We start from the raw sequence: 19,439 nt of genomic DNA, 5'->3' as shown, positions 1-19,439 counted from the left end.
GACGTGGAAACGTTACTCGTGGATGGGGCTACAGAGCTGCTAGAAAGACAGTAACCCGATGCATTCCTCCATCTGAATGTGGTGCACTTTTGCTAAATGTTTAGACAAATTGCTCGTGTTACCGCCCTTACATGCTAAACACTTTTGGTGACGAGCATTGTCCACCTCAAGACGGGTAACATGTAACCACACCTTGGAGCGCTTCTCTCCACCATCTCCTCCGTGTGTTGCTGCATGTAGCAGCTGCGTGTGTGTAAACTGCCCCGCCCCCCTCGCACACAGACGGGAGAGAGTCTGGATTGGAAAGATAGAAAATACACCGACCATAGACGCATTTGTTTGTCTTTTTGCATGTTAGAAACGAGTTGGCGACACTAAGACTAAGAGATAATGTTTTTGTAGCAATAATACATGACCTTTCTCTTTCTCAACTCGCTACTAACTCGGAGGGAAGTCGCTGTCATATGCCTTGTACACTCCGATAATGCCTCTCCACGTTACCTTTCTTTGGCAGAGCGACGCTTGCTTTACAAATAAGGCAAATAACCTTTGAATGTGACATCACAAAAAAAGATTCTCCCTCCCATTCTGTGTGGAAGTGGTATATCTTTAGCTTTTTGCTCGGTCCCGCACTCATTTTGTTGTTTGTCTCTTTAACTTAATTTGAGTTTTCCCAGCACTTGACTGATTTTGTATCTCTTTGCATTCTGGGTTAACAGACTGGAAAGCGATAGGTTGCTTTTTTCTGTCAATCAAGTAAACTCCTGAATTAAGTGGCAGGGAGGCCAAGGGAGGGATCGATCAAAACCTGTTTTGTCTATTTTAACAGAGCTGGATTTTTTATTTTTATGAATGACTCGCGATCTACCAGCATTGCCGGTCGACCGCGGTCGACGTACTGGGCACCTCTGCTCTAACGCCAGGCAGGCATTTGGTGTGATCACCATAGTCATATGAGGCCGGAGGGCATTCCTTTGCTTCCGGCTGTCAGATTGTAAACAAAGTCACGTGACTGGGGGCAGATGACAGCGCTGACAAAGTGTGTTTCCCGCAGCGAGACGCTACAATAATAATTGTGGGCTTATCATGTTGATTCGGCCACAATCGAAAACAAAAAAGAACTCTCGCTCTCTCCAGAGGGGCAGATCAGACAAAAATGGCAAACGGGCTAACCCTAACCCGGGCAACATTAGCCCGTACCTATGCACGTCCCTGATATTGTGTACTGTGGGACTCATAAAGGATTTCTGATTCTGAAACAGAATAGTGTTTCATGGCTATATGAATGACTTCACTGCACTACCTACCTAAATATTTCTAAACTGATGTAGCCAAAAATGAAAGGAATAACGGATGACAGAACATTGAAGAAAAAAATTATTTGTTAAAAAAAGTGACACATAACTGAAAAAGTAAGGTGATGCATTTAAATATCCAACAGGCTTTTATTGTGAAAGTTCAGAACAGAAGTATTGAATTTATTTATTTGTTTCTGACATTCTATGCTCCCCCCCCCCCCCCCTCCCCCCAGGGCTCTGAGGAAACACCTGACTCAGTCCGAGATGCGCCGGGCGGCGAGGAAACCCCACCTCATGGTCCGGATTAAACTTCCCCCACCCCCCCGCTCCCTGGTCATGCCCCTGCTCCCCTCCAGCACCAGTGAACCCATCGTCCTGGAGGACTGAAGGGGCACACGGGGGGGGTCTTTTAACAGGACACAGGGGTCGGGTGGGAGTGGAGGGGGTCTGTGCTCAGGCCGTCACTTAACAGGCAGCACAGGACGCCATACAGTAGTCTTTTCTTTTCCTCTTTCTGTGTCATTATTCTTTAGTCCTCTGTTACTCCCCAAAAGTTGATGTGTCCGAAACACACACACACACACACACACACACACACACACACACACACACACGCACACGCACACGCACGCACACATGCACACACAAGCACTTATACGACTGTACATTTCCTTAGATGAAAAACACACACTCACACAACATCCTGAGCTTTGAAGTATTCAATTCCAGCTCCAGAGTTCTTTTTGCTCCCTTTTCGATGCTGCCTGTTTTTAAAATGTGTAATTTAAATCAAGATATTTCTCATCCTGAAACAATGGTGATAAAGCACACTTTGTTTTTCCTCCACGTCTCTATCCTTGTGTAAATATATGCACCTATAAGGGGGGGGGGGGCACAGTATGACAGGAGTGGGATAAATGAACAGGACGAAGGTTTAATTGAATAACTAACTAAATAGATCCTGACAGGTCCTTCCCATCTGCACGTCCAAATGACTGAGTGAGCACAAAGCCAGAATCTCACATGTCTGCAGACAAAATGTCATTTCATATCATCAGTAACGGGCTGAAAATGACCATTATTGAATCATAAATTGACTCGCTAAAAAAAATCCTCTTAATAAATTATTTTTTAAAATGCAGATTTTCAATGCTCATCTAGAAAGAACAATAGTCCATAATGAAATATTCATTTTATTATGATAAGTAATGTCATCACATTTTTAATGGAGGTTCTGAAAAATGCATGAACTTAATCCTGTTTTAAAAATACTGACATGTTGATCCTGACTTGCTCAAATCGGTTGTGCTCACTCAATAGTTTTGCTTTTATTAAACCCTCCGTACCGTCTCCAGGCGTCACAGAAGCCATTAAAAAATTTTTTTTGATTTTCCAGCCGAGCAAAATGTTGTCTTTATTCTCCCGTCATGCTTTTATAGCTTTTAGCTGGTTTGAAGGGAGCAGTTCACTGGCTCCTGTTCTCTTGCCCTCACCTAATACAGTAGAACAGGCTGACTGGAATCAAAGGAGGAGGAGGGGGGGTGGGGGGCATTGCTTAAAGGAGGGATCATAGTGTTGGGGGGAAATCTAAGGATTGTGGTTAGCATGGATTTGGAGTTACTGTGTGACTTTCCATGATGAGACGACACATGTGGCTTTGAGGTACTATGTTTGAGTCTGCAAAGGTCCAAAATGAAGCCATAATGTGCAAAAAGAGAACAGAAAAAAGACGACAGTTTGACACTTTTAATCGTGGGGTCATGGTCAATTAAAGCCACAGCATTTGGTTGGTTTGAAGGAAACTGACGCGATTATGTTACTGGTCAGTTGATGAAAGTCTGTTTTTTGAAAAGGAAAAGAAAAAAGCAGCAATATGTAAATGTACGGAAGACAATTGGGGCCAAAAGTGAAGTTCTGAAAAAAAAAAAGAGATCAAAGTTAAACTTTTCTCCAATATGAATTCATCCGGAACTTTTTGTTCATAGGCCTTTTATCCTCTTCTGTAAATGTTTTGATGCAGAACAGAACGGTGTTTTTGATTGTGATTGGGTATGATAACAATGCGAAAGAAATCTTCAGCTGTCTCAACGTGCTTTCCTTTCCTTTGTTTATTTTCTTCCCCTTGTTTTTACCGTTATGAAAGAGTGAGTAGTGAAAGCAAGTTGTTAATTGGGTGATTATAATTCCTGTGAATCCCCACAGCAGTGAGGGCTTCCACTGGTTTTATACGCAAGTTTGGTCCCAATGTGGGCTTTGTAATATTTCTCAAAAAAAGAAAAGAAATTTGAAGTGTTGAGTTGTAGCAAATACTAATCTGTGTAAAGACAAGTGGAAAACTGGCATATTTTAAACTTTTTTACATCTGAAGTGTGTAATTCTGCTCCATTGTTGTGGAGATGGCTCTAATAGGCTACTGTACATGTGAAACATTGTTCTCCTTCATAGGGTGGTTGGGGGTGGGGGGTGGCCATTTGAACCGGGGGCGACATTCAAAAGGGACAGGGTGCTGACTTTTGTATGATGGAGAGACAAACATGCTACAACTGAAACTTTTTCTCAAGTGTTTTTTATTCCGATGTCTCTGTATCCTTTAATGTATCTTGATAAGAAAATAAATAAAGAATTTTTTTTTCTTCGTGGTCAGTCATGGGCTCATTCTCCACTGTGTTCACCGGGTCGCTACAAAAGGTTACTAAACATCCATTACAGAGAGTTCATAGCAAATGCTAATCTTTTTCTTTGTCTTAATAAATACTCCTTCATGGAAATCAACTTGATTTAGCTTACTTTACTTATTAAGGTGACTACCTTAATAAGTAAAGTAAGCTAAATCAAGTTGTAATGCTGCTTTATTTTTAGGTCAAATTCAAAGAATAATTCATTTAAGGATGGTTGTGTGAGACGAAAACAATTCTCAATGAGAGGTATTAAAAAGTAGCATTATTGCAACATAAGGGACTGTATTTTGATAGAGATTCAGTTGACCACTTTTGTTTCAAAATGGAAATGAGTGAATTAAATATCAAGTAAAAACATTAGGAATTATGCTTTGATGGAAAATGATCTAAGAGATAAGATAACATACAACCATCAACTGTTTCCATACATACAATTATTATAATCATTTTAATTTAGACCCTTGGTAAAAATGTTAACCCTCAAATCTCCTACAAAAAGGACAGTGCAGAAAACCAAAACAATGAGCTGGGAGAATTATTGGTAATTTGTACATTACACAGTTGATTTTATAAATATGTTCATTTTACCACTATCACCTTTTCACAGCTCTATAGTTCAACATTCTGGTTCAATTTGAATCTCCCTATAGTTTTAGGTTTTTATAGCTGATGTCATTAAGAGTTGTTGGTGCTTGTTTTCTTGTCGAAGAAACAAGCCCCAACAACTTCATTATCAGTGGGGGAAGAAGTACTCGGAGTCTACTTTTATGTTCACATACTTATTTGATTATTAAAATGTAAACCGATCTTTTTCATATGGGTGTTTTAGAGTTGTACCCCCTAGATCTAGTAATTCTGCTCAAAGTGCACCAGATTGAAGCATTTTACTTTAAAATGTTAAAACAAATCTTTCTGGGGGGGGGGAGAGAGAGAGACCAAATCATAATCTCGCCTAGGGCACCAAAATGTCTAGGGCCGGCTCTGAGTGTTAAATACATGTACTTGTGTAAAAAGTACACTATTTGCCTCCAAAATGTAGTGGAGTACAAGAGTATTTGTAGAATAAAATACAATTGCTCCAGTAAGTTCAGGTAGGCCTATGTGAATATTGTACACTTGAGTACATATACTGAGTAACTTTACACCACTGTTCATTGTATACAGAGATGTATTTCACCCTTCCACTGATGTTCTATACTATAAAAGGGTTTCTGCTTTGGGTCTGATAAAGAAAAGCTTAAACAAATACTAGCTAAAGGAAATATTAGTCTGTACTCAGCTGTGTTATTCCAGACGGCTTTTAATTAGAAGCTTTGTTTGATCTGCTTCCGACTGCATGAGGTGTTCATTTCGACAAACCTAAATGAATCTGAGGCATTCACCTTCAACAGTAGAGGATGTTGATTGAGTCCTGTGATAAACTAATTAGCTATTTCTCTGTTAAGGACAGCAAACACACTTTTGAAAATCAGTCAAATGAAAGTACGTGCATAGAACAGTAACATATGAAATATTAACCGACGACCAATGTCATAAATCACGTGTTTTCCCATAAATGATTACACATTGATTGAATGTATTCATCTTAATCTAAAATACCTGGACATTAATGTAGCCTACCGTTATCACTGGGTCATCAGCTCGTCTCGCGCCCGGACGTGATTGGTCGCTCGGCTCGTGACGTACAGCTCGAGCACACCTGATGTGTTATTTGATGTGCAAGGCGGGAGCTGAGGCCGGTTTAAAAGACGCACGGAGAACACTCATTCGTTGCTTGTGACTCCATAACAACCCAGCAGTGTTAGGTCCAGTGCCATTCCTCTAACAACACCCAGGCCTTCTGTTTCGCAGTCCGCTTTTGCGGCTCTGTTCTGCCGCCGTTTACCTTCCAAATCCTCCGAGCAACTCCATCCGTCTGCAGCCATGTTTGAGGTAAGTCAAGCTACTATTGCACTGCTGTCTAGACTTTTGACTTTTGTCTTAGGTTGGTAGACTTCAGTAACATTTTGAATCAAAATACCTTTATTAGTCCCACAGAGGACATTTACATTGTTACAGCAAAAGTATAGAGGTACAAATGGGAAAACATATTTATTTGTGATTTGATTGTTTATGGCTTTTTATATAAATTGATGTAATAACCATATTCATGCAATGCAGCCTCAATCAAAGTAGATGTAAGGTAACAGCTGACAGTATATTGGTTTTTTTTCCATTCTGCTGGGCTGGTTAAACATTGAGGAGCTGTAATCATCACACTAGAGAGTTTTGATTTTAAAAGCAAGTCCTCTCTAATATATTAAAATATGGCTATAAAATGCCAGCAGCACATAAAAACTCTAAATTGGCGAGCTTCAAAGGCAAGCCCAGACGTAACACCAGAGTTGTATCAAACATATTTGTTTTCTTCACCCCTACCTAACAGTCTTAATTAGTTGCTTTTATAGAGTATTGGATGTTGGGCCTCTGAGTCATCTTACCCATTGCATTGTGATATTGTTGGCTCAAACCATGTACAGGCCATGGGCACCATTTTTTTTGTTTTCAATTGTGAGCTAATTTCCCATACTGAAAAGTTGTTGTGTAGGAGCAGTAGATTGAGGTTTTTCCTGAACTTGGACCATATGGTCTACACTAGCAAACTGTCTCTACAACTACATGAAGTTTAAGAAGCCATGGGAACAGATTCCTGTACGTAGACAGAGCAGGTATTTTGTATACCATGCTAACTCAATCAACGCTCTTTATCTTTCTTACAGACCAGTAGTGACGCCCTGTTCCTGCCTACCTACCAAGACGAGGAGATGGTGGACAACCTGCTGTCCAGCGAGGATTCTGATGAAGACTCTGGTGTAGAAGGGCTCTCCATGGCTAAGGCCCTGTTCCCCCTGGTAGACTCCTCCTCCCCGCCCCTCATCCCCTGGGTGTGCTCCACCCGCTACAAGACGGAGCTCTGCACCAGCTACTCGTCCAACGGCTTCTGCAAGTACGCCGAGCGCTGCCAATTCGCCCACGGCCTCCACGAGCTCCATGTGCCCTTCCGCCACCCAAAGTACAAGACTGAGTTGTGCCGCAGCTTCCACACCACCAGCCACTGTTACTACGGCAACCGCTGCCTGTTCGTCCACAGCTCCACCGAGCAGCGGCCCTCCCTGCGCCACGGCAGGAATGTCGCCTGCCGCACCTTCCGCTCCTTTGGTGTTTGTCCCTTTGGAACCCGCTGTAACTTCTTACATGTAGAGGGCGGAGATGTCGGCAGTGGTCTGGAGTCTCCTGACGTCATGGAGGAGAAGACTCCAGCGCCATCTGTCTCCAGCCCCCAGCTCCACCCCCAGGCCAAGGAGTGGAAGCCTCGGGGAGCTCTGTGCCGCACCTTCAGCTCCTTCGGGTTCTGCCTGTACGGAACGCGCTGCCGCTTCCAGCACGGCCTCCCGAACAAGATCAAGACCCCCGAGCAGACCTTCTTCCCCCAGCTGTCCCCTGGTTTAGACTCCCCCACCTCCTTCTTCCCCTCTTGCTCATCCATTCCTTCCACCTCCTCCTCTCCACCATCAGCCTCCTCTGTCAACACCCCCACTGCAGAGGCCAAAGCCCACAACGCCTTCACCTTCTCCAGCCAGCACCTGAGCGACCTGCTGCTGCCGCTGGCCCTCCACCTGCAGCAGCTGGAGAGCAGCAAGGTGCAGGAGATCTGGGAAAACAGGGCGCTCTGACAGGAAGTGGTCGTAGTTGGAATCCAGCATCAGCACTGAACAACACGGCTCCATTAAAACCTTATGGAAACATGTTTTATTTTTTAAATCCTCCCCTTTCCATAAGGAATTTATTATATATTTTTAATTAAGGTTGTTTGACTTGAGAGCTTGTGTGTCAGCAGTTTAGATGGGACATGAACTTTTCAATTTCAGATAAAGTGGTCTGTGGAAAATCTAAAGTTGATGCTATGAATGTATTTTTTTTTTAAACTATTGTAAATACTTTATTAATGAACTGAGTAAATGAGATGTCTGAGCTCAGTATCATGAATAAACTAATTTTAATCTAACCCTTCATGTTGTGGTTTTCTCTATGGTTTTACAGATTTTAAACCTTTTCACATGCAAATGTAACTGAATGCAGCTGTATTTTTTTGTTTTGTTGAGAACTCGTTGTTATACATCAGTAGAATAACAGGAAATCTTACTGCTACTTCTAATATTTCAGACAGTAATGTTCCTATTTAGCTCTTCCAGTTTGACTGACAATGGCCTGCACATCCCTAGGTGTATAGGACATTTAAAAAAAAAAAAAAAATGGTCAAGCTGTTTTACATGTTAAAATAAATATGCTCATAGCATGGGTGTCACAAGTAGGGGTTATTTTGCACCTGAAATGTAGGCATGCAAGTCTGAGCACAATTGTACTCATAGGATTCTTGTGGACAAAAAAATTGCATGGTTGCTCCTGCCTTTCATCAGACACTGTACATCCCTGGATCCAGGTTCCAACATCCAGAGGAAAGCCTGGGACCAGAACAGCAAGACAGAAGCCCAGCTTTTAACATTAGATGCCAGATTCATACAGTTAAAATGCGAGTCTTACTGGCGCTTTATATATATTTTATATATATATTCGTGTTCTGATTTGACCCATGTGAGCTCTCAATTCAACAGGACCAGCTGCCTGTAACTGCTTTTAAATTAACCAATCTGCAGCTCAGTGCTTTTCAATTCACCAATCACAAGCCTTTAACTCCAAGCGCGTCACTAGTATACGGAAGATGTCAAGCACCCAAGCCGAGTCAAGTTACCTATATTAAACCGGATGTTGCACTTATTTAGGTCAAATGTATTCAGTTAATTCAAGGAAACGTTTGAAATGCATTACCTCAACGTTGACGCTGTACACCCTCGTCCGTAGTAGTCCGTCACCATAGATGTATATAAACCCCTATAAACACATGTGCTTCACACTAGGGGTCACACTATTCAGAAACCGACGGAATGGTCTCTCCAGGGTTGTCTTATTTTGAAGGGACTGCCGGATGTACATATGTTTTGCTTTCTAACTTTACACTGTTAATGGAGCGGCTAATGTTTACAGTCTGAGGTGGATAGCTACGCTGATGTAAAACGTTCCCTCTGAAGATACTCAGCCGTTCTAGATAAGAAGGTAAAGTATTGTTAAAATGCCAACGATTTTGCATGGCGTTTTCTTTATCCGTAGACAGCTAACTTTAGTTATTAGCATCTCGAATGATTGTAGCTAGCTACAGCCGGTACATGATTGTTGCCTCACTGTATTTTACTCTGATATAACCCAAATTATGCAGTTACAGACATGTACACACCGGACAAGTGTAGTTGTATCGGTGTCAAATTAACTTTGACTAATGTTCACAATAGTCACATAAAATAGTTTGTTCCAGCTGATAGATGGAACCCTGGTTTCATGTTGTGAGCATGATGTGAAGAGACCCCAACACTTGTGTGCCCATTAAAACATTTGGTGATTTTCAATGTTTGAAATAATATCATTAATACATTACGGGTACACGAAGGGTAAATACCTGCAACAAATCTGATATGTGCTTTAGTAAATTCGGGACATAGCTTATTAAATAACGACTCAATGTTCATAATCTAAATCTAAACTTTTTTACACTAGTTTAAGTGTTTTTGTACGGAGGCCCGGAGGTTCCAAAAAGACCTGTCGCTCTCCGCTTTTTGTTCGTGTCCAAGGAGATGTAGAGGGCTTATAAACGGCCAAAGGTAGCTCTTAACGTTAACGTAGGTGCTGTTTCCTTTCAGTTTCTGAGTGGTCGCCGTGAGCATGGCGGACCGGGAGGAGCGACGCTTCGCCGAGGTTTCCCGGGACTCCGTCAAACTCATGGCCGAGAGTTCAGGCGTGGAGCTCGGCGACGATGTGGCCACACTGCTGGCGGAGGATGTGTGTTACCGGCTGAGGGAGGCGACTCAGGTCGGTGCAGCCCGGGTGCATGGACAGATCACTGCAGCAGTGAAAACATCTGATACCCTACACTAAATGTATCTTTACACGCTATTATTGTAACCAGCCTCATCAGCTGTTTATGAAGTATTGACAGTATGAATACATATGTGGGAGAGGTGGGAGAAGTACTTAGATGTTATACTTGAGTAAAAGTAGAAGTACCAGAGTGTAGTAATATTTGTGTACTTACAAGTAAAAGTCCTGCATTCAAATGTTACTCAAGTAAAAAGAAAACAAGTATTGACATATATAAATAAAGTTATAGTACCAAAAGTAAATGTAGTCATTGTGCAGATTGGTCCATTTCAGAATAATATATATGCTATGTTTTATAATGATTGATCATGAAAATGTTCTCAAAGCTGGTAAAGGTGCCGCTAGTTTGAATGACTTTGTATACTGCAGGGTAGCTTGTGGATTTACTCCAGGTGGAACTAAAGTCTGATCCAACACTTGATTATATTTCACATCATTCATCCACATCTGTAAAGTAACTAAAGGTATTAAGTACATGTGGTTAAAAGTGAGTAAAATTACACGATTTACCTTTGATTTGTAATGGAGTACAACGTAGCAAAGAAGTACAGTACTTGAGTAAATCTATTTAGTTACTTTACACCACTGCTCGACTCAAAATTAGTCTTTTGGGTAAGAAGCAATCATCACATTTATACGTAAAAGGCTATTCTTGTTTCATACTCTGGAGGTGGATGTTGGGTGGATTATCACGTACGTGGAAGGAAATATACACACACATATCAACAAATACAGTATGTATCACATCATTGTCTAATATGCAGTGTATGTGTTTTGTGGCCCACACAGAGCAGCTCTCAGTTTATGAGACATGCCAAGAGGAGGAAGCTGACGGTGGAGGACTTCAACAGAGCTCTGCGCTGGAGCAACGTGGAGGTGAGGATGCTGTTCACACCACCGTCTGTCTCCAATAATGTCTACAGGGTCAGTTTTACACCAGTCTCTGTGTGTTCCTCAGGCTGTATGTGGCTATGGCGCCCAGGATGCTCTTCCTTTCCGCTCAGCTAAAGAAGGAGAGCTTTTCTTCATCGAGGACCGGGACATCAACCTGGTGGAGCTGGCTCTGGCCACCAACATTCCCAAAGGCTGTGCGGAGACCCTGGTGCGAGGTAAGACCCACCGCCGCCATATTGACAGAACAGATGCTTCTTTCATGCTAAACATTTTTGATCTGGAGGAATCTGTTCCTGATCATTTCTCCTGTTTTCTTCTCCTGACAGTAAATGTGTCTTACCTGGATGGGAAAGGAAACCTGGAGCCTCAGGGGACAGGTGAGACTGAGACCCTTTGTTATTAACATGCCCCACACGGTAGGGGATGTTGCCTCTCCTCTCAACACTATAATGACTGTTGGCAGGTGAAAATCACTTGTTTTGTAGTCATACCAGGTTTCAATCTGAAAATTACACTCTTGTGCCCGATCACGTAAAACAACTGCAGCTCAGGATTGGATGATAGAGGATATAAAAGAAACACCACCATTACAGAATAATCATGAATATCCCAGAAGAAGTGACCTAGCTCGCCATCATGTTAGAGAAGTAACACAAAGCGCCTGATTTATAAAAATGCAGAGATTAGTACGTAAAAGAGGACAGACTCGTATACTGTGTATAACTTTTTTAAGGAAAACAAGTCCAGTGTTTTAAGATCCATTTGAGTTTCAAGTAATTTCAGAGGATTATGTGGATAATCTAGTGAATTGCAATTATTTTGGACAGGATAATCATGATATGAACTGTTCAAATTGTCCCATGCCAAAACACAGCGCTAGGTAGTGATATAGAACCCTTTTTAAGGTTGTTTTCCTGGCGTTGATCAGTGAACTGAATGTAAATATATTGACAAACCAGTAACATAACGCAAACAAAGAGCTGAGTCACTGGCAGGCTGCAACACGTAACATGGAGGGAGGGCTTACATTTGAAGCCTTTTGGAGTTATTGTTGATACCTGTGTTACACTCTACACCAGTGAACTGAGGGTTTTATTGTGCATCAGTTGTTTGACCTCACTGTTGAATTGTCCCAGTTCCCTCAGCGGTGCAGACTCTATCAGAGGACCTGTTGAAGTACTACCAGCAGATCACACGGGCCATCCTGGGCGAGGACCCCCACCTCATGAAGGTAAAGCTCTGCTGAACACTGATGCTCAGGGCGGTCAAACGACCGTGGGCCAAAACCAGGCCTCCAGAGGGTCCAATCCGGCCCGCATTATGACTTTCCAAAGTGTGGAAATTAGAAAGAAGACATTAACTGCAATTTTCACAACTTCATTATATGTTGTCATAGGCAGGGGATCGCTGAACCTGCTTCCTTAATAGTTCCCACTTTAGTCTGCATGCTTGTGTGTCAGGATTACTGCACAGATGGAAATGAATGTCAAATCATTTCTAGATCTTGACAAGTACTTTTGATCATAAAGTAAATTACTATATTGATCAGTTCCAGATACCGGTGACTGCATGTTTCTAGAGACCCTGTGATCTGTGAGTTTTGTGTAAATGATAAATTGAGGCAGATCATTGTAGAATTGCACTTATTTTTGTTAATGTTTTGTAAACATATAGTTCATTAAATGTGAACATTTTTACAATGTACTTCTTGCACTAAAACAAAGGACAGGAGTTGTTGTTACTTATAGGTTATTATGCTGTGATTTTTTTACTGGTCCGGCCCACTTGAGATCAAACATGGCTATATGCGGCCCCTGAACTAAAGTGAGTTTGAGGCCCCTGGTCCAGCTAAACAACGTGTCACAGCAAACATCTCTCCTATGTTTCAGGTGGCTCTGCTGGACCTCCAGTCCAACTCCAAGATCGCCGCCCTCCTGCCATACTTTGTTTACGTCATCAGTGGGGTAGGTCCACCCCATCATCTCGTAGGTGATCTCACTTTTTCCGGTTTTGACTGTGTGTGTGTGTGTGTGTGTGTGTGTGTGTGTGTGTGTGTGTGTGTGTGTGTGTGTGTGTGTGTGTGTGTGTGTGTGTGTGTGTGTGTGTGTGTGTGTGTGTGTGTGTGTGTGTGTGTGTGTGTGTGTGTGTGTGTGTGTGTGTGTGTGTGTGTGTGTGTGTGTGTGTGTGTGTGTGTGTGTGTGTGTGTGTGTGTGTGTGTGTGTGTGTGTGTGTGTGTGTGTGTGTGTGTGTGTGTGTGTGTGTGTGTCCAGGTGAAGTCGGTGAGCCACGACCTGGAGCAGCTGAACCGGCTCCTCCACATGGTGAAGAGCCTGGTCCAGAACCCCAACCTGTACCTGGGCTCGTACGTGCGCAGCCTGGTGTCCAGCGTCATGTACTGCATCCTGGAGCCCCTCGCCGCCTCCATCAACCCGCTCAACGACCACTGGACCCTCCGGGACTACGCCGCGCTGCTGCTCAGCCACATCTTCTGGTGAGAGGTCCACCAGGCTGCTGTTCAACATTCAAAGGGCTTTACTTTCATATGCACAGTGGCTACAGGGGAGATATGGCAAACCTGAAGTCCCAGGCTCCTCAAACAATGCAACATAAATATAAGAAATAAAACAATTAGACTTAACATTTTAAAATAGTGCAAGAAGAAACGTTAGAATAAAATAGCGCAGACTATGTTGCTAGACCAGTGTGCAAGTAATGCAGATGAAATAAACAATAGATGTGAAAATAAAAGATAAATACAAATAGCAAAATAATTTGGAGAATGTTGTAAGTGACCAATGCAGGAGTCTATATACTTGTAAATAGAATAGGATAAACAATCATCTAAAATTCAATACTGCACAGTGAAATAAAGTACTGTTTATTTATTGTTTACTTAGACACAGAGGTTGAAAATAACACATAAATGACATGCATATGACATCACGGGTTAGTACAAAACTCAAAAATAATTACCATAATCATTAGTATTACACATCACATACTTTACAACACACAACATGCAGTTTACCATTTATTTTTGGCTTTTTAGTACATTTTTATGGAGATTCTTTACTATTTTGTATTTTTAGCACAAATGATTCAGCACCTCATGGAATCATTTCTAATTGAATAGCTGCACTTCTTTTGGGCCACCTGCACAGATGAGCAAGCTGCAAAAACAAATAATGACATTTTTAATATCTAAAGTTGTAAGGGCAAACCTGTTACCAAACTGTGGCCACATTCAGAGCTGAGTGTGTGTCAGCCAGTGTTGGGCAAGTTACTTCCAAAATGTAATACAGTACATGATATGACTTATTACTGTCTTTTTTAAGTAATAAGTCACATTACAATATCACTGTCTCTGAAATGTAATGTGTTACACTATTTTTACATTACTTTTGAGTTATTTTACCAAAATAACCGCAAAAGAATGGCTAACTAACTAACAACTTGTATTACACGGCTTAGTTGAATACTCGATTCTGATTGTAAATTCTTAACATGTGACACGTTGTTAATACAGCAGTACAGACCACTGTCAAGGACTATAATGAAGGTTGCTAAGGAGGATCAAGAAAGAGAAAGGAAAAGAGGTTAAAAGACGGAGCGCTGGACGTCAGATAAATCACCAGAGGAAGGCAGACAGGAAGTAAACAATAACAAGAACACGGAATGGGCTCTGTATTTTGTTCAGTATATGGCCGTGTAATAAGCGGCGTGGTGCAGCGAGGCGGTCATTATGGGGAAAAGGACAGGTGGATCAGGGACCCCGACGTGAAGCGGAGGGATCTTGATGAGCCTGAAGGGTAAACACACCAGGTTTACTAATCTACCCGCACAATTTGTCTCTGGTGTCGAAATGTCTCGCTATGTTGGTACATTCTTAAAAAACAAAACACCATTTAATTTCGGGTTAAAATGTGTTGTAACTGTGTTACTGAGAATTGTAACGGGTAATATATTACCCACATTTCATTAGTAATGCGTTTTTGCTGTAACGAAGTAATGTAATACATTACTGTAACTCCGTTACTTTTGTAACGCGTTACACCCAACACTGGTGTCAGCCAGTCTGGTGAACGGCCAATCAAAGTCCTTTCTCTGTTAATGTGTTTCCCTCAGGACTCACGGTGACCTGGTGAGCGGTCTGTACCATCAGATCCTCCTGTCCCTACAGAAGGTTCTGTCGGACCCGGTGCGGCCCCTCTGCTCCCACTACGGAGCCGTGGTGGGGCTCCACGCTCTGGGCTGGAAGGTACGCTCCCTGCTGCCCTCTGGGAACATCAGTCATCTGGTTGTTCTGCATTCACCTGATGTACTCTGTGTGTTTCCTGGCAGGCTGTAGAGAGGGTGCTGTTCCCTCACCTCCCTGCGTACTGGGCCAATCTGCAGGCGGTGCTGGACGATTACTCTGTGTCCAACGCACAGGTCAAAGCCGACGGACACAAGGTGTACGGAGCCATCCTGGTCAGTACTGCAGGGGTCCAGCCCGGCTGGTTGGTTTATCGTCCAATTCCTACTTATAATATCATTTGCACCTTCTGTGCAAAGTTTGACCTGCCCTCTAAGTATTTTGTGCTAAGCATCACATTAAAAGTTTAACACTGATCATTGGGAGATCTGAAAAAGAACCTTAATTTGAGATTAAATGTATTCTTGAAGAATAATGACTTTTTTGAGTTTCTTTGCTCTTTCTTCCTGTGAATTGATGGACCCTTCTCCGGACGGGGTGATATTATTGTTATTATGGATATCATTATTTTTCATTTTGACACTTTGAGTCATTGGCACAATCCAAACAACTTCATTTTGTATTGAAATTGAAATTGACTACAGTCATTTTTCATGATGACACCTTACACATAATACCAAAGGGAGGAATAATGAATGATTTGGAACCAAAATAGAAATGCCTATGGTGGCAGTGTAAAGGTCCTTGGGTCATCACACGCTATATCCCTGTTGGGAGTTCTGTACTGTATGTACATGTGACATTTTGTACTCGTACTACTCCTGGAGAAATGCTTAAAGTAATGTTTTTCACACCATTGATATTTCAATGTCACAGTCTATATAGCAATGTAGCATTGCACTGACGCACATCCCTGAAGAGTTCCCTGTGTGTCCTGCAGGTGGCGGTGGAGCGGCTGCTGAAGATGAAGGCTCTGTCTCTGAGTAAGCCTGCAGAGGGGGGGTCCGGGGGTCCGCAGGTCTCCGTGGGGGGTGCCATGGGGTACAGGATGAGCTCCCCTGGCCTCAGCCCCCCCCCAGAGCCTCTGTCAGACGCCGCCCTGGGCATCGCCAGCCACCTGCAGGCGGGGGGGGCCGGCTGCCCCTGGGAGGAGTGGACCCCCGTCCCCCTGCCCGCCATGTATTCCGAGCTGTACTCCTTCTTCGGGGACAGCCTGGCGGTCCGGTTCAGCACGGGGCCCGGGTGGGGCAGCCCCCCCTGGACCCTGTCCCAGCACAGTGACACCAAGAAGGAGCCTGCTGGCCCCGCCTCCAACCCAGACACCACCCGAAAGATGCCCCAGCTAACGGCCAACCTCAACATCAGCCCCAGGCAGGACGGGAGCCCTCGCACCGACCCCCCCCCACCCAGCCTGGCAGCCACCGGATCAGGAAGGTGAGAGAACGAATTATGTGTTTTGGTTCTCCCTCTCCTGTAGTGGGTTCTATAGGTCGGTGCATGTCAATGGTCTGCAGAGGCTGAACTCCCTGAGTTCCCTCCAGAGGGAGTTCTTCTCCCTCCTCTAGTGTATTACATGTAGTTTAATGAATCTGTAGAACTGAATTTGTGCTCATTTAAAGTTATTCTGATAAAGGGATTAAAGACCTTTTTATTATAAAGATGTATCGGTTTCCTTGACATAAAAGATGAATAAATCACAACAGAAAGAACCATCAGTATTCGTACGTCCCTTTCATGACTGAATGATGCAAACTCTCTTCTCTCTCCTCAGGTCCCTGGCTCGCTCCTCTTCCTCCTCTTCCTCCTCGGTGCAGCGCTCCAGATCCTCCTCGTCCCGCCCCAGCCAGCGTTCAGCCGGTCTGTCCCGAGACGTTTTCCCCAAAGCTCGCTTCACCCCCCCTCCCACAGGACTGCCGGTGTTCACCTTCCTGATTGGCGGGCGGCAGATGGGCCGGCGCTGCCAGGGCCGCCGCCCCTTCCAGACCAACTTCGCCCCGCCCCCGCCTCTTCCTGCTGTCCCGCCACGTGCCTACGCCCACAAACTGCCCGTCATCGGCAGGGTGGGCAAACCTGTCCGCCGGGGGGCCGGCTCCCATTACTCCCTTCACCTGCCTCTCTAGAGGGGGGGCAGAGATGAGCTGGAGCACTACTGACGTCAACATGCAGAGAATCACTTTCTTTTCTTGAAAGGATTCTGTTTTCTCATCAAGATGGAGAACAATGTTTGGCCAGTAGGGTCTCTCTACCAACGCATCCCACCTGACACAACCTGCAAACATTTTCACCACCACCTTTTTCCAAACAAATACTTGCATCATTTGAAACATGCTTTAATCACGTAAATGATGAGTGTTTATTGAAGTCTTGACTTTGGGTTTAGGGCTTTGATATAATGCAAATCCGGAAAACAACTTTTCCAATGTGACATGAGTCAGCATTTAAATAAACCATTGCAAACACAAAGTATGAAGCACTTGCAGATTCAGGAGGACGTGATGATCACATTAGTGCAAATGGAATTTAAGTATGAAAGCGTTCTTGTTTATGTCCCACTAACAGGTGGTCCACATTGGTCGTGTTCCCCACCTTTTTCCGCTTTTGTTTATATGTGTCCTCAAATTGGTGCGTTTCTTAATGAGCGATTAGAAATTATATTATAATATTATTTTGGGAAAAAGAAAATTGGGAACACCAGATCAATATATATTGTCACTTTTTCAGTTGATATTTGAAACTGTAACTAACAGTTATTCTCATTTTTTTTAATGTGATTTTTGTAATTTTCCAACCAAAAGTGAAAAGGTGCAAAATATGTTTAAATAACAATGATATAAAACAATGGAGCAAAGAGAAGCTGATCCAGAGAAGTTTTGCTGTGTTTAAATAACAAATTCGAAAAAAAAAAATTGTTTGTATTTGTTTTTGTTTGTATTTGTTGAATTAGTCGTCATGTAGTTTGAGCACTAAATCTCATGAACCGTTGTACTATTTTTTGTGAACGTACCCTTCTGCAGCACCACTAGACGTAATGTGCTGAAGCTGGAGCTCAGACCCGAGTCATGAATCCCACAAAGGACAGAGAACAAGCGAGAACAACATGGAGTCATAGTAAGAGTGCCAATTTCTCCCGGAAGCCCTGAAACCTGAAAACATGTATTTATACAGAGCAGTACATTTACTCACGTACACTATTGAGACACTTGTACTTTTTCAGACTTTTAATTTTATTTGTTAATTTGTAATTCTACTCCTCTACAGTTCAGAGGTACATGGTGTACTTCTACTCCTCTACAGTTCAGAGGTACATGGTGTACTTCTACTCACTACAGTTCAGAGGTACATGGTGTACTTCTACTCACTACAGTTCAGAGGTACATGGTGTACTTCTACTCCTCTACAGTTCAGAGGTACATGGTGTACTTCTACTCACTACAGTTCAGAGGTACATGGTGTACTTCTACTCCTCTACAGTTCAGAGGTACATGGTGTACTTCTACTCCTCTACAGTTCAGAGGTACATGGTGTACTTCTACTCCTCTACAGTTCAGAGGTACATGGTGTACTTCTACTCACTACAGTTCCGAGGTACATGGTGTACTTCTACTCACTACAGTTCCGAGGTACATGGTGTACTTCTACTCCTCTACAGTTCAGAGGTACATGGTGTACTTCTATTCACTACAGTTCAGAGGTACATGGTGTACTTCTACTCACTACAGTTCAGAGGTACATGGTGTACTTCTACTCACTACAGTTCAGAGGTACATGGTGTACTTCTACTCCTCTACAGTTCAGAGGTACATGGTGTACTTCTACTCACTACAGTTCAGAGGTACATGGTGTACTTCTACTCCTCTACAATTCAGAGGTACATGGTGTACTTCTACTCCTCTACAGTTCAGAGGTACATGGTGTACTTCTACTCACTACAGTTCAGAGGTACATGGTGTACTTCTACTCTATACAGTTCAGAGGTACATGGTGTACTTCTACTCACTACAGTTCAGAGGTACATGGTGTACTTCTACTCCTCTACAGTTCAGAGGTACATGGTGTACTTCTACTCCTCTACAGTTCAGAGGTACATGGTGTATATATTCAAATTTCTTTATTAGGATAAACCCCTTGAGGTGAATCACCTCGTTTTCAAGGGGGTCCCAAGAAAACAAATAACAAACAAGTACAACATACAAACACCATTCACACACATACATCGGAAGAAATAACCAAGAAATTACAAACATTCAGCCTAAGCATACAGCACATGGTAATACATTATAGGCGGTTACATTGAATGCATATCATTGGGTAGAGTAAAGTAGAGTAGCTGTACTATATATACAAAAT

General features: G+C 42.9%; 3 protein-coding genes across 5 annotated transcripts in view; all 3 read left to right on the top strand.

Annotated features, from left to right (window-relative positions):
• mta2 (metastasis associated 1 family, member 2) overlaps nt 1-3,930 on the top strand; it is a 42,282-nt gene extending 38,352 nt beyond the window's left edge. For all 3 annotated transcript variants that reach the window (XM_079670890.1, XM_079670889.1, XM_079670891.1), the window contains one exon: nt 1,532-3,930. In XM_079670890.1, coding sequence (XP_079527016.1) covers nt 1,532-1,685 — 154 coding nt within the window. In that variant the 3' untranslated portion in view covers nt 1,686-3,930. The remainder of the gene's footprint in view (nt 1-1,531) is intronic.
• Nucleotides 3,931-5,717: 1,787 nt separating this feature from the next.
• cth1 (cysteine three histidine 1) lies at nt 5,718-8,021 on the top strand. The gene is made up of 2 exons (XM_079672838.1): nt 5,718-5,908; nt 6,736-8,021. The coding sequence occupies exons 1-2, from the start codon at nt 5,900-5,902 to the stop codon at nt 7,687-7,689; spliced, it is 963 nt and encodes a 320-aa protein (XP_079528964.1). The 5' UTR covers nt 5,718-5,899; the 3' UTR covers nt 7,690-8,021.
• Nucleotides 8,022-8,966: 945 nt separating this feature from the next.
• On the top strand, nt 8,967-17,950 carry taf6l (TAF6-like RNA polymerase II, p300/CBP-associated factor (PCAF)-associated factor). Its single transcript, XM_079670018.1, has 12 exons — nt 8,967-9,127; nt 9,766-9,934; nt 10,793-10,879; nt 10,962-11,112; nt 11,224-11,274; nt 12,034-12,128; nt 12,787-12,861; nt 13,168-13,388; nt 15,023-15,155; nt 15,239-15,367; nt 16,033-16,526; nt 16,864-17,950. The coding sequence occupies exons 2-12, from the start codon at nt 9,788-9,790 to the stop codon at nt 17,210-17,212; spliced, it is 1,932 nt and encodes a 643-aa protein (XP_079526144.1). The 5' UTR covers nt 8,967-9,127; nt 9,766-9,787; the 3' UTR covers nt 17,213-17,950.
• The last annotated feature ends 1,489 nt before the right edge of the window (nt 17,951-19,439 follow it).

This window comes from Notothenia rossii (genome assembly GCF_949606895.1).
Source record: "Notothenia rossii genome assembly, chromosome: 3".
NCBI lineage: Eukaryota > Metazoa > Chordata > Actinopteri > Perciformes > Nototheniidae > Notothenia > Notothenia rossii.
This window is presented reverse-complemented; position numbering and strand designations above follow the sequence as displayed.

What these genes read in the sequence shown, in the direction of transcription:
- taf6l (XM_079670018.1), top strand. Translation starts at nt 9,788, where the DNA reads ATGGCGGACCGGGAGGAGCGACGCTTCGCCGAGGTTTCCCGGGACTCC. An exon ending in GGCTGAGGGAGGCGACTCAG is followed by an intron (nt 9,935 to 10,792) that starts GTCGGTGCAGCC and finishes TGGCCCACACAG; the next exon opens with AGCAGCTCTCAGTTTATGAG. An exon ending in TGCGGAGACCCTGGTGCGAG is followed by an intron (nt 11,113 to 11,223) that starts GTAAGACCCACC and finishes TTCTCCTGACAG; the next exon opens with TAAATGTGTCTTACCTGGAT.